Source organism: Cetorhinus maximus, chromosome 5 (genome assembly GCF_964194155.1).
Source record: "Cetorhinus maximus chromosome 5, sCetMax3.hap1.1, whole genome shotgun sequence".
Lineage (NCBI taxonomy): Eukaryota > Metazoa > Chordata > Chondrichthyes > Lamniformes > Cetorhinidae > Cetorhinus > Cetorhinus maximus.
Genome location: NC_135883.1, coordinates 159,080,840 through 159,094,851, shown reverse-complemented (window position 1 = coordinate 159,094,851; position 14,012 = coordinate 159,080,840). Strand labels below are relative to the sequence as shown.

The 14,012-nt window shown below is 46.5% G+C and overlaps 1 protein-coding gene across 1 annotated transcript in view; it reads left to right on the top strand.

Moving 5' to 3' along the window:
• The first annotated feature begins 333 nt into the window (after nt 1-333).
• The window catches only part of LOC144680389 (heme-binding protein 2-like), a 28,341-nt gene continuing 14,662 nt past the window's right edge, over nt 334-14,012 (top strand). Inside the window, exons 1-2 of the mRNA XM_078541358.1 lie at nt 334-456; nt 13,243-13,372. Of these exons, the coding sequence (XP_078397484.1) occupies nt 334-456; nt 13,243-13,372 (253 nt within the window). The remainder of the gene's footprint in view (nt 457-13,242; nt 13,373-14,012) is intronic.

The following is a 14,012-nucleotide window of genomic DNA, read 5'->3' as shown; positions in this document are numbered from 1 at the left end:
ACCAGCGACCGGCAGATCAATCTTCCATTCCAGGCGACTCCCAAACAGGGAGGGTTGACAATCCTGAGTGTGTGAACTGGAATCAATTGTGAAATAGCTTCCCGAGTGTTCAGACTTCCCGGGAACCGGCACTCAGAGAGTTAATGGTTTCTAATGGAATCAGCAAGTGCATTTCTTCAATACATGATGTTCCTGCCTGCAGCTAAACATTATTCAAAATCATCTTCATAAAACAGTATAAAAAGACCTGAGCTCTCTGCTCAATCTGCAGATCCACCTGAAGGTGCTGAGAGTCATTCAGTGCGTTCACCAGTGATCTGAGCAGACACCAGGATGCTGAGACTCTTCCTAACTGTGTCTGTCCTCTTCTGGCATCAACTTGCTGCACTTGATGAAGTGAATAACTTCTGCCATCAAAAGCACTGCATTGAGCCCACAGAAGTCATTCAACACAAGGTAAGTATTGTTCAGAGTTTACTGCATTCAGTCATGTTTGTACCAGGGGAAATTATACAATGCCTGTTTTTGGGGTAAAGAACCTGTGGTGGACCGACAGCGCACACCTCAGCCCTGAAACATGAGACTGGACTGAAATTGGTCCTTGGGTCTCGGTAACATTTTATACATGAGCTGCTGTCGGCTGATTGGTCTCCACTGCCAGCTTGTGTAGTGAGAATATCAGGGTTTCCGTCTCCAGCAGCGGGTCTAAAGTGGGGTTGGTGTGGAAACAGAGAGGTTAGAGGGACAATGCGAAGGACTGTAGAGTCGGGACACATTCCTGTTACTCCTGTATTCACTGAATTTAACCCAATTTCTAAAATTTATAACAGATTTAAGATCACTATGTTATATCTGTAAGAAGCTCTTTCTGTCCATTATCCAATTCCCTATTCATGTTAATGGCTCACAACATCCGGGGAGTGACAATCACCTTCGGATTTCCACTCTGCTCCTTTTCACTCACCCAGGTGTGGGGGAGGGTCAGGATGTCAGAAAGGGTAGGGAGTAGTGAGGGTAGGTGGGGGTATTCGGCGGGGGGGAATGGGGTGTCATGTGGTAGTCGGGGGTACAGCTGGGGTAGATGGGTCGGTGTGGGGGTATTCTTGGGCCTTGTTTGGGCAATAGTCGGGGGGTGGGGAGCACTCGGAGTGTTTTGGGTTAGTCAGGGATTGGAGGAGGGCTGGGAGTGTCCATTGGTGGGGGCTAGTCAGGATGTGGGGGTTAGTCGGGGCTGTTGTGGGGTAATCAGGGAGTGGGAGGGTCAGGGGAGGGTAAGGGGGTATGGGGAGTAGCATGGGTGGGGTCAGGTGGCTGTGTTGCCCGGAGAGGATCTGGGTTTTGGGTGGTGGGGTTGGGGTGAAGTCAGGAGTTGGGGGTAGTCGAGGTGGTGGGGTAGTTTGGGGTACAGGATAGTGAGGTATGGGGGGTTTGAATGGTAATTGGGGTGTAGGGGGTAGATAGGGGTGGGGGGTAAATTGTGGCAGTCATTGGAGAGATGGAGGTAGTTGGGGGTGGGGGTGGTGGTTGGGGGTAGTGAGGTTAGTCAGTGGTGATAATTGGTGGGGTGGGGATAGACATGGGAAGGGAGGGTTAGTCAGGTGGGTGACTAGATAGGGGTTGGGGATGGGGGTAGCTGGGGTGCTGGGGGTGTTCAGGTGATATTCGGGGTGACTGGGGTACAGTCAGGGGGGAGTCCTCGGGGAAGGCAGATGGGAGACATGTCAGAAGCGCCAATTTGGAAGGTGGCATCAACAGAACAGATGCGACGGAGGCGAAGGAACTGAGAGAATGGGATGGAGCCCTCACAGGAAGCAGGGTGTGAGGAGCTGTAGTCGAAGTAGCTGTGGGAGTGGGTGGGCTTGTACTAAATATTGGTGGACAGTCTATCAACAGGAGCGGAGACAGAGGTCAAGGAAGGGAAGGGAAGTGTCAGAGATGCATCATGTGAAGGTGATAGAGGGGTGGAAATTGAAAGCAAAATTGATAAATTTTTCCAGGTCTGGACGAGAGCATGAAGCAGCCCCAATACAGTCATCGGTGTACCGAGAAAAGAATTGTGGAAAGGGTCCTCATGATGTCACCTTCCAAAGTGGCACTTCTGACATGCCTTCTATCCTCCTTAACCGAGGGTTACCCCACCCCCATTGTGAGTGATAGGACCTCAACTGCGTCCGACCTGTTTCCTGTGCCTCTGCCCTCACCCCTTTCCCTCCCTCCTAGAACCATGATAGGGACCTTTTGTCCTCATCTTTCACCCACCAGCCACCACATTCAAAGGATCATCCTCTGCCATTTCTGTCAACTCCAGCATGATGCCACCGCCAAACACATCTTCTCCTCACCCCTCGCCATCAGCATTCTGTTGGGTCCATTCCCTCAGTGACACCCTGGCCCACTTCTCCATCACCCCCAACACCCCATCCCCTAGCCATAGAATCTTCTCATGCAATCGCAGAAGGTGCAACACCTGCCCCTTTCCCTCCTCCCTCCTCACTGTCCAAATGTCCAAACACTCTTTTCTGGTGAAGCAGCACTTCACTTGCACCTCCTTCAATTTGGTCCACTCCATTCGCTGCTCCCAATGCGGTCTCTTCTCCACTGGGGAGACCAAAGGCCGACTGGGTGACTGCTTTGCGGAACACCTTCGGTCTGTCTGCAAGCATGACCCAGACCTTCCTGTCGCTTGCCATTTCAATACCCCACCCTGCTCTCAGGCCCACATATTCGTCCTTGGCCTACTGCAATGTTCCAGTGAAGCCCAACACAATCTGGAGTAACAGCAGCTCATCTTCCAATTAGGCACTTTACAGCCTTCCGGACTGAATATTGAGTTTAACAACTTCAAACCAAGAAATCTCTCCTCCATTTTTACCCCCTTTTTAATCCATTTTAAAAACTGTATTTATATTTCAAAAGTTTATTATTCATTTATTCATTGTTTTACCCCTTCTTTATTAAAGAAAATCTGCCTGGCTACAGACCAACGCAAAGTGGTTGACTCTGAACTGCCCCGAAAGCAATAAATGCTGGCCTAGCCAGCGACACCCACATCCCATGAACGAATAAATAAAAGTGCGTCTACAGAGTGGAAAGTGTCCCTAGGTAGCAGTAACCACAGTTTGATTGAATTTTACACTCAGTTTGAAAGGGAGAAGAGTGGGCCTAAGACCAATATTTTAACTTAAATAAGGGCAACTACATGGGCATGAAAGCTGAGCAAGCTGAAGTGAACTGGGATACTCGACTATGGGCTAAATCAATAGAGAAGAGTGGCTGACATTTGAAGGGGTATTTGAAAGGGGCATTTGAAGGCCTTTATCTACAGTGCGTGTCAGCTGTGGCTCAGTTCATAGCACCCTCGCCTTTGAATCAGAGGGTTGTGGATTCATGTCCCACTCCCGGAAACTGTGGTTGTACTCGAAAGAGTTGCAGTCTGTGACTGTTGATAACTCGAAAGAGTTTACTCCTTCAAAGAGCTCCAAAAAATTGGTTAAACATGATTTCCTTTCCTCAAAACCATGCTGACTCTTTCCCACTTACCTTGATTTTCTCTAAGTGCCCAGATATAACCTCCATAATGATCAATTCTAACACCTTCCCCATGACAAGTGTCAAGCTAATTTCCTTAATTAACTATCTACAGCTGCACCCCAGTGGATAGCTGCTCTCTCACTGTTCAGGTCCCTGGATGAGATTTAGAATGTTAAATGTTAAAATCAAACGCTATTAGACATTTAGAAAGAGACTTAATGTTCCCTCAACTCACCAAACTCTCAGCGCTCTGTTGAAGTCGCACTCCAGTGCAAGGTCACCCTTATAATTGTTGTCAGTTTTTTTTGCTTTTGGAGATTCTTCTTTATTAATTACATTTTTCCACTTAATATGCCTAGTTCTGTCACAGCTCAAAAGCGATTTAAAAAAATACTATTTGCACATTTATTTAGTAGAAATAAAATGCAACATCACATTGAACCTGTGGATAGGCTGTAAATTCAGTGCTCAACACAACTTGTACGACAGCTTCTGGGGGCAGGGGAATAAATCCAGTTCTTGAGTGATGGCCGTACTGGATGTTTGTACCATGTATCATTCTACTCTGAAACATTCAGAACAACGATTCTCTCTACATTATTTCTGAGCTGCTGGACAAACAGGTGCAATCGACTAACTGAGTGAAGACTTGGGCCTCAATTTTGCCCTCGTTGGGCGGGCATGGCGGGCAGGCCCAGGAGTGTCCATGAAACCGACCGCCACCCGCTACCAGGCCCCGACTGTGATTTCACGCAGGTGGCCTAATTAAGACCCGTCCAGCATGAAACGCGGCTCTGCACTGGTCAGGAAGGGCCGAGCGGGGGCGGGGTCCTGCCGGCTGCTGGGTCCAATGGTGACCCGGAAACCTGTTTAAAAACAGCCCAGGCAGCCCCTGGAAGGCTGGCTATGGAAGGATGTCTGTTCTGTGGTGTCAGTATGGAAGTTATGAAGTTGAGTGTGGCTGGACACGGCAGGCGGGAGGGCAGGTCGGGTGGGAAATCGGCCGGCAGCTTTTCCGATGAGCGCCTCACCATCCTGCTGGAGGAGGTGACTCCCAGGATAGACACCCTTGTCCCCAGAGATCGGAGGGGGAGGCCACCGCACTTCACAAAGAGGGCATGGGAGGAGGTGGTAGCCCGCGTGAGCAGCCATGATGTGGTGCAGCGCACACGGGTGCAGTGCCACAAGCTCTTCAATGGCCTGAAGCGCTCAGGAAGGGTGGGTACCATGTTGGCTTGGGTCAGTGTGCCGTTGTTTTAAGGGATGCCTTTCCCCCCTGGGCCACAGCGGTGCTAGAGCCTGAGTGCCAATTGTCAATGATGCCAGAACTGGCAAAGGGGGTGAGCCCTAGCTGCTTGGACTGAGTGCCTTGCGGCTGGAGAGCCATGACTCGGAGCTGCAGGTAGAGAGTGGACTGATCAATGCTCCTTTGTCCGTTCAAGAGAAGACAATCCATTACCAACCAGAGAGGTCACGTACAGGAGGAGGGCCGTCCAACCTGCTGCTGCCCTCCCGGTTCGAGCAGGACACCCTTGAGCTGGAGAGCCAGCACGCACCCGTGCAACCGGGCATGGAGAGGCGAGGGTGCCAGATGAAGGTAAGAGCTCAGTGCACAGACGTGACACTCTCGGATTGTGCAGCCATTCTAGTGCAGTCTCCTCATTGATGGGAGTCTCGAACCTGGTGTCCCCATTGATCATTGGAAGACAATGGCACCATGATGCAGATCTCTGGTGTCTCACCAGGGTGCCTGGCATGCACAGTGACAGAGTGATGACTTTAACTAATGAAATGTCCTTCTTTTCCTTTTTAGGTTCGCCAGCTGACGTCCGATCTGTAGACCCCGAAGGGCCTCCCCCTAACGGCAGAAAACCTCCGGGCATCACTGTCACCTGCATCACACCCGCTCTCTGAAGCAGGCACCAGTGAAGATACCAGCACGTTGGTGGGCATTAGTTCAGTGGTTAGTAATTCGGTGCACTTTGTTGAGGGCACTTCACACTCGATTGAGGTGCATGTGGAGGCAGAGAGTGCCCAGGGCACTGGCAGTCGGAGGATTGCCGGGGGCTAGGACAATGCTTAGTCAAAGGCTGAAAATGAGCCTCTGCAATCATCCATTAGGCAGCAGATGCTGGATGTTCAGTGAGATGTACGAGAGCATCGAGTGGAGATCAGTGAGGATATGCGCACCATGCTCTCCGCGATGGAGGAGTCCATTTGGAGCGTGAGCACTGCATTGACCGTCATGGGCGAGCGCACTGCCCCCTCCATTGAGACAGTGGTGTCTCTCATCGAGAGGCAGCTGAGGGACAGAATGAGGGTTTCCTGGGGTTGCGCTCGGACCTGCAAGCCCTCACACAGGAACTGACCTCAGGGGGTCAATGTCAGTGTGGGAGAAGGATGAGGCACCCAGTATCCCATCCAGGCGCATGTCCATTAATGTTGTGCAGGGAGGTCCACAGAGACCTTACATTGGAGCACGAGCTGCCAGCCATCTCTGTGAACCCCTCTCAGGGCGGTCAAGGTGACAACAGCAGCTTCTCCGCCCCTCCACCAGTGACCATGGCACCAGGTGAGGCTGTGGCGATTGGAGGGGTGCCAGCTGTGGCACTGGCTGCTCCATCCCAGGCGGGGCCAGCACGGGCGCCACTGGCCTGAGGACAACCGACAAGGTCATCAAGCCCAACAGGGCAGCAGGGTCAGCAGGCTGTCTCCGATACCAGTGCCAATGAGGGGGGAGCACCGAGAGTGAGCACTCACAAGTGTAAGTTAAAGGCAGCATGAGCACAAGAGGGACAGGTCATGGGTGATTTTATGTTCATTTATGTTTAGTTAATGTATCCTGGTCTGGGACTTAAGACCAGAGGGTTTGATGTAAGTAGCCTGCACTTGTCAAAATGATATAAATCTGGTTTTGTCATCATGGCCTTAGAATCTTCACCTATTTAATTCATTGGCGTGGGGAACGCCAGGATGTAATTCTGGACGTAGGTGGCTGAGAACTTTATTGCTGGGTGTTCTTTGTGTTGAAATGAAAGGGTCCTTTCAGACATCTGGGTTGGAGGAGGCAGCCCTGGCATGAATTTGAAGCTGATCTTTGGTAGCCTCGCTGAAGGAGCGTTGGATCAAGGCATCCCTGCTGTCTCTGCCTTCCTGGAGGTTACCGAGGTCAGGCTCCACACCCACAGCATTCTCCTCTCTGTGCTCATCTTCCAACTCACCATTGGACCCATCATCTGTGGCTAATGCAGCTGCATCAAGATCCCTTTCCTTCAGTGTGTCCCCCCCTTGCTAGTGCCAAACCACAGTCCCCATTAGCAGAGTAAAGGAAGGCTGTCTGATACCTGGAAAGGTCCACATGGTTTGAACGCTCCTGGCAGACAGCAATGAGTCCTGAAATGAGGCCAGGAAATGCTAAGAATGAGGCCCTGAACAGAAATGATGCTGCCAAATACCAATAAACAACCAGCTGCAAACTATCTCCAAAACTCCTCACTACCCACACTGGCAATGCTGCTGACCCTTTTTATCCCACCCTTAGATGAGGTTTGAGGAAATGTCAGCTGGCCACCTGCCTGTTTTGCCCGTGCAATGAGCAGAAAATCGCTCGGGCAATGAAAAACCTCTGACAATTGCATTGTTCAGGGCCTTGAGTTGCTTGTTAACTAATGGTGGGCACCGCTCTGGCACCCGCACGCACCCACCGGGTGAATAATCGCGAGAGTGCACGGTGACGTAGGGAGGCTCGCCCAGGAGGGAAACATTCTGCCCTTGGAGTTTGGTGAGAGGGGAGTTTTAAGTTTTAATTTTGTTCTTAAATTTTGCTCTGAGAATCGAATCTAGTCGGTAATTAGCAGTAACTGGAAAGTGCTGTGTAAGCAGGCTAAGTTCTTTCTTGCAGTTTAGACAGGGTAAACTCACTCTCGGCTGTAGGAGCTGAGTAGTTAATTCGCTAACTGCTTCAATCTGGTTACTGTTGCCCCTGTTCAGTTTACTATAAATTCAGGATTCTTTCATGCAGCTGACAAATTGAGTGAAGACTTGGAGTTTGGTTGGAGGAAGGAGTTGTTCATTTCCTCTTTCTACCATTCTCAGCCCATAGAAATTGGTTCTTGCCCTACTACAGGGAGAGGAGCGAGCTGTTTGGTGAGTATCTGGTAAGTGGGTAAGTTCTATTCTATTGCTAACTTTTAAAATAATACATAATTTGTTGGTAAAGTTAATCAAATAAGTAAGAAAGCCATATTAAACAAGTGATTAATGTAATTATTTAAAACATCTTAAGGATGCAGTATGTGGGAGCTCCTGGATAACATTGTGATCCACGACACACGTCTGAGGTGAGTGTTTGCGCCTTGAGGAAATTCCGCTCAGAGTCATTGATCTGGAGGCTGAGCTGCAGACTTTGCGACACATCAGGGAGGGGGAAATTTACCTGGATGCATTATACCCAGGAGGCAGTCACACCACTTCGGATAGGGTCTTGTGTTTTGGTCAGTGGCCAGGGACAGGAGGGTATGACTGTGAGGCAGGCAAGCGGACCCAGAGGGCAGCAATGTGAATCTCTGCAATCGTCCAATAAGATTTCAGTTCTCTCAATTTGTTTGGATGAGAGTGGAGGCTTCAGGTGGATGAGCAAACTGACCATGGCACCGTGGTACAGGGAGCCATTCAAGTGGGGGAGCAAAAAGGAATGTAGTGCTAGTAGGGACAGTATAGTGAGGGGGATTGACACTGTTCTCTGTAGCAAAGAGTGAGAGTCCAGACAGCTTTGTTGCCTGCCTTGTACCAGGGTTCGGGACATCTGCTCAGGGCTAGAGATAAACTTGCAATGGGAGGGGGAGGATCCAGTGCTCATGGTCCATGTAGATACCAACAACTTAGGCATTCAAAGCAAAGCAGATGAACTGATAGCACAAATCGAAATAAGTAAGTACAATCAGATAGCCATTACAGAGACATGGCTATGGGATGTCAAAGAATGGCAACTGAATGTTGAAGGGTATGTGACATTTAGGAAGGACAGGAAGGTAGGAAAAGGTGGATGGCTGGCTCTGTTAAATAATGATGGTGTTAACACTTTAGAGAGGGATGACCTAAGTTCAGGAAACCAGGATGTAGTAGTAGTTTGGGTTAAGATGAGGAATGTTAAAGGCAAGAAGTCACTAGTGGATGTGGTGTACAGTGCCTCTTAATTGTAACTACACACTCGGACAGAGCATAAAAGAAGAGGTAATGGGGACTTGTCAGGAAGGTACAGTAATGGGGGCTTGTCAGAAAGGTACAGCAATAATCATGGGGGATTTTAATCTGCATAAAGACTGGAAAAATCAGATGGGCCCAGGTAGCGTAGATGAGAGTTGATAGAATGTTTTCAGGGTAGTTTGTTAGAACCGTGCATTCTGGAGCCAACCAGAGAGCAGGCGATACTAGACCTGATATTGAGAAACAAGATTGGATTAATTGATAATCTCCTAGTGAAGGCACCCCGGGTAGCAGCAATCATAATATGATTGACATTTACATTCATTGTGAGGGAGAAACGAGTGCGAACAAGATGAGTATTTCAATCTAAAATAACAGCAATTCTGGGGGCATGAAAGCAAAGGTAGCTAAAGTGAACTGGCAAATGAGGTTATGGGATAGGTCAATAGAAGTTCAGTGGCAGACATTTAAATGGATATTTCAGAAACACAGAATATATACATTCCAATGAGAGAAAAATTCCAAGGGGATGGCCCACCATCTGTGGTTAACTAAAACAGTATCAAACTTAAAGAAAAAGCATATAAGTATGCAAAGATGGGTGGCAGGTCAGGAGATTGGAAAGAATATAAAGAACATCAAAGTATCACAAAAAGTTTAAGGAGGGAAAATTAGAGTATGAGAGCAAACTTGCTCATAATATGAAGACAGATAGTAAGAGCTTCTTTCGATATTTAAGTAAGAAAAGGGTTAACAAAGTGAGCATTGGTCCGTTCAAGAGTGTGTCTGGGGAATTGATAATGGCAAGTTGGGTAATTTCGGATGAATTAAACAGATATTTTGCTTTGGTCTTCACTGTAGAGGACACAAGTGACATTCCAAAAATGGCTGTTTATCAGGAAATGGAAGGGAGAGAGGAACCCGGAAAAATTACCATCACCAGGGAAGTGGGATTGAGCAAATTGTTGGGGCTGTGGGCTGACCAATCCTCAGGTCTGGATGGACCTCATCCTGAGGCCTTGAAAGAAGTGGCTTATGAGATAGTTTATGCCTTCATTTTAATTTTCCAAAATTCCCTAGATTCGGGAAGGTTCCAGTAGATTGGAAAATAACAAATATAACTCCTTTATGCAAAGAGGGAGGGAAACAGAAAGCAGGGAACTTTTGGCCAGTTAGCCTAACATCTGTCAGAGGAACATGAGAAGTTATTAGGAAAGATATAATAGCAGCGCACTTAGAAAAATTCAAGGCAATCAGGCAGAGTCAACATGGATTTGTAAAAGGGAAATCATATTTAACCAATTTATTGGTGTTGTTTGAAGGAGTCACATGTGCTGTGGATAAAGAGTAAATGTACTGTACTTATATTTTCAGAAGGCATTTGATAAAGTACCATGACAAAAGTATTGGAGAAAATAAAAGCTCCTGATGTAGGGGATAACATATTGGCATGGCTAGAAGAAGCTAACAGGAAGCAGAGAGTTGGCATAAATGAATCTTTTACTGGTTAGCAGGGTGTGACAAGTGGTGTGCCACAGGGATCAGTGCTGGGGCTCAACTTTTTACAAATGATGTAAATGACTTGGATGAAGAGGCCGAAGGAATGATTGATAAATTTGGTGGTGGCACAAAGATAGGCAGGAAAGTCAATTGTGAAGAGGATGTAAGGAGGCTACGCAGTGACATGGATAGGTTAAGTGGGTGGGCAAGGATCTGGCAAATGGAGTATAGTGTGGGAAAAAGTGAAATCATTCACTTGGTTGGAATACTTTTACCTAAATGGTGAGAGATTGCAGGGTTCTGAGATTCAGAGGGATTTGGGTGTTCTAGCACATGAATCATTAAAGTTTAGTTTGCAGGTAGAGCAGGTAATTAGGAAACATAAACGAATGTTATCATTTATTGTGAGGGGAGTTGATAACATAAGTAGGGAGGTTATGATTCAGTTGTACAGGGCATTGGTGAGACCACATCTGGAGTACTGTGTACAATATTGGTCTCCTTGTATAAAAAAAAAAGATGTAAATGCGTTACAAGCAGTTCAGAGAACATTTACTAGACTAATGGCAGGAATGGGCAGCTTGTCTTATGAGGAAAGGCTGGACAGGCTAGGCTTGTATCCACTGGTATTTACATGAGTAAGAAGCAAATTTATTGGAACCTTTAAGATCCTGAGGGGTCCAGACAGGGTTTATGTGGAGAGGATGTTTCCTCTTGTGGAGAATCTGGAATTGGGGCCAGTATTTAAAAATAAGGAGTCACTCATTTAAGACGCAGATGAGGAGAATTATTTGTCTGAGGGTTGTGTGTCTTTGGAACTGTCTTCCTAAGGAAGTGGTGGAAGCAAAGTCTTTGAATATTTTAAAGGCAGAACTAGATAGATTCTTGATTGATATGGGGGTGAAAGGTTATTAGGGGTGGGCAGGAATGTGCAGCTGAAGTTACATACAGATCAGCCGTGATCTTATTGAATGATGGGACAGTTTTGAGGGGCTGAGTGGCCTACTGCTGTTCCTAATTCATAAGCTCGTATGTTCATATGTCTGACTGACAAATCCTTGGATAGTTTCATTAGCATAAAATGGGCAGATGTCATTTAAGGTTTGCTGTGATTTGGTGCCAGAGAAGTCAGAATGGTAAGGTTGTATTAGTTACAGAGTTGAATTGCTTTGTAAATGTAGTGATTTTTTTTGTAGCCACTTTCCTGACACCAGTTGATTGCTCTGTGATTAATTATCCTTAGAGAATCAGCATTGGACCTCCAATATCACTATTGCTCCAGTTCTCTGCCTACTGCATGCTGGTGTAATGAAAGAAAGACAAAAGCTGCATTTACACAGCACCTTGCACAATGTCTCAAATCTCCTTATTGACAATTAAATGCTTTTTCATTGTAGTCACTGTGATGATTTAGGGAATGTTATTAAATGGCAGAGCAGGCTCAACAGGCCAAATGGCTCACTCCCACTGCTAACAGTATGTTTGTGTGCCATTCTGGACAGATCAGATGAGCTAGTCTAGATGACATTTGTCATCCATAATTATCTTGCTTTCAGAGTATTGAATAATTGCTGGAGATCTGTTTATTTTTTTGCTAATGGTTCTTTACTGTTAGCAAGTTTTGTGGGGTGAAATTACATGGACACAAGTGGACAATGAGCTCATCGTGAATCATTAACTTGTTTTACGCTCTACATAATTCTCAAGGTTCTTTTCCATTTTGTCTACTCACCTATTAGCTCACTCTATCCTGGTGCTTTTATGACTTCCTGGAGGCATTGAAATATTGTGATAAAGTTGTGTTGCATACCAGATATTAAAAATAAAGAGTAATAAGAAACAGCAATCAGAAGAGTCTTCAGACTTGATGATCAAGAAACCCAATACAAATGTGAACCATTCAGTCTTTGTCCCCTGGCCTCTTAAAAGTTGTGTTACAAAGAGACACATTAGGGCACCAATGCTTATCACTGACGGTGAAGACTTATGTTGTTCAATCATTTCACTTTGCTCCTCAGGAGTTATTTGACATTTCTAGCCTGTGAGATCACTGGTAAAGTAGAATCCAGTTACACTTCTTGTGGGCAGTAATTATATTGAATAATATCATGCACCCAAGGCAGGATAAAGTCTTCTACATCTTCTATGGAATGGGGAAGATCTTGTACACTTTATCTGGGTTGCAAGTTTTGAATCATTCCCCTAAATATTAATTTACTGTCACTGCTTCCATAGGACCCAAAGTGCAGAATATGTTAATGAGGTCTGAGGCACTGAACAAAATCAGTGTTATCGTCCGCAGTGTTATAAATAACTAATGGGATATATTACATGATGCTGTTACAGTAAAATTTGTAGTCTCTGGTCTGTTTAATGGTCATGGTGGGATCACCTTTCAGCTGCGCACAAACTAACAATGCATTGTATCATTGTAGCTCTTAACACTATTGACCCATGCTGCATAAATATCAGTTGATGTTGGCATCTGGCTGGAAATATGAGTTATAATTTTCCTGCGACCTTTCTGTAACTGTTTGGTGAATGTTGAATGGGGATAAATGACCTGCATGATTGAGTGGGGAGAGTGTCGTTGGAGGGGAAGCACGTGTGTTGTAGATGGGGGTGGGATTAAGGGGCCCAGAGACAGGAGGAGAAATAGTGCTCATGGCTTCTCTCCCTGGCCCTGAGAACACTCAGATGGAAGTGACTCAGTGTAGAAGGCTGTCAATAACATTCTCTTTTTTTATTGAATACCCAAGGGGAGGAGCAAGGCCAATGGTGCAGGACAACGCCAAAGTTGAAAGACTAAATGGGAAAGGAAAATGAACCAGGAAGGGTTAATGCCAAGAATTCCATCAAACCTTCTAACTCTTTTTCAATCCCAGCCATCCAGGACATGAATGCTGCTACCGCATCTGGGAACCAGGATGTCCTATCAACACTGGTGCTTTACAGGCGTAGTTCAGTTGTGTCATATGATAATACATTCTGCTCTTTTTGTTTTAGAATTATGAAGAGAGAAAATACCAACCTTTCCATTGGATTTACACAACGGTTGCTGGAATGGATATGAATCGTGCAATAGAGACCGGCCTGAAAAAACTTTTCAGTTATTCACATTTCTCTAATGCTGCAGGTACATTAAATGTTCCATGAAGGTAACAACAGAGTAGAAAACAACTCTTCAATCTTTGATATCTCATGTTTAAAACTTTGGCCGGGATTTTCCGTGCCCGCTGGTATCGGGCGTGTTTGGTGGCGTGACCAGACAATATGGCGCGATTGGTTTCACAACCGCATGAAACCCGTTTGCGATTGTCCGCTCAGCCCACCCATGGCGGGCCGTGTTCCCTGCCATTGGACGTCGGGAACCTCATTGTGATAGATCAGCAGATGTTTATAAGCCCAGCCGGCCGGTATCATCCTCCCCCGCTGGATCGTCCGCCCATGTTGGCTGGAAAGTGTTTGACAACAGCACATGTAGTGGGAGTAGGATTCCAAACTCATGTTCCTACTCCAGCAGTGGCTGCTGAATTTTCCTAGTATAATAAATGCTCCATATGCCAGGCATGAATCCCAATACTGGAGTCGACATGTACCCTTGTGGAAGCTGATACATTGCATCTCTCTCAGGTTACTGGATGCTGCTGGAATGCTGGGTCCAGACTGAGGCTCAGTGGCAGGAAATTCTGTCTTGTTACAGATAAATCGTGTTTGACTAGCTTCATTGAGATATTTAATGGTTAAAGGTGGATGAGGTTACAGTTGATATTATG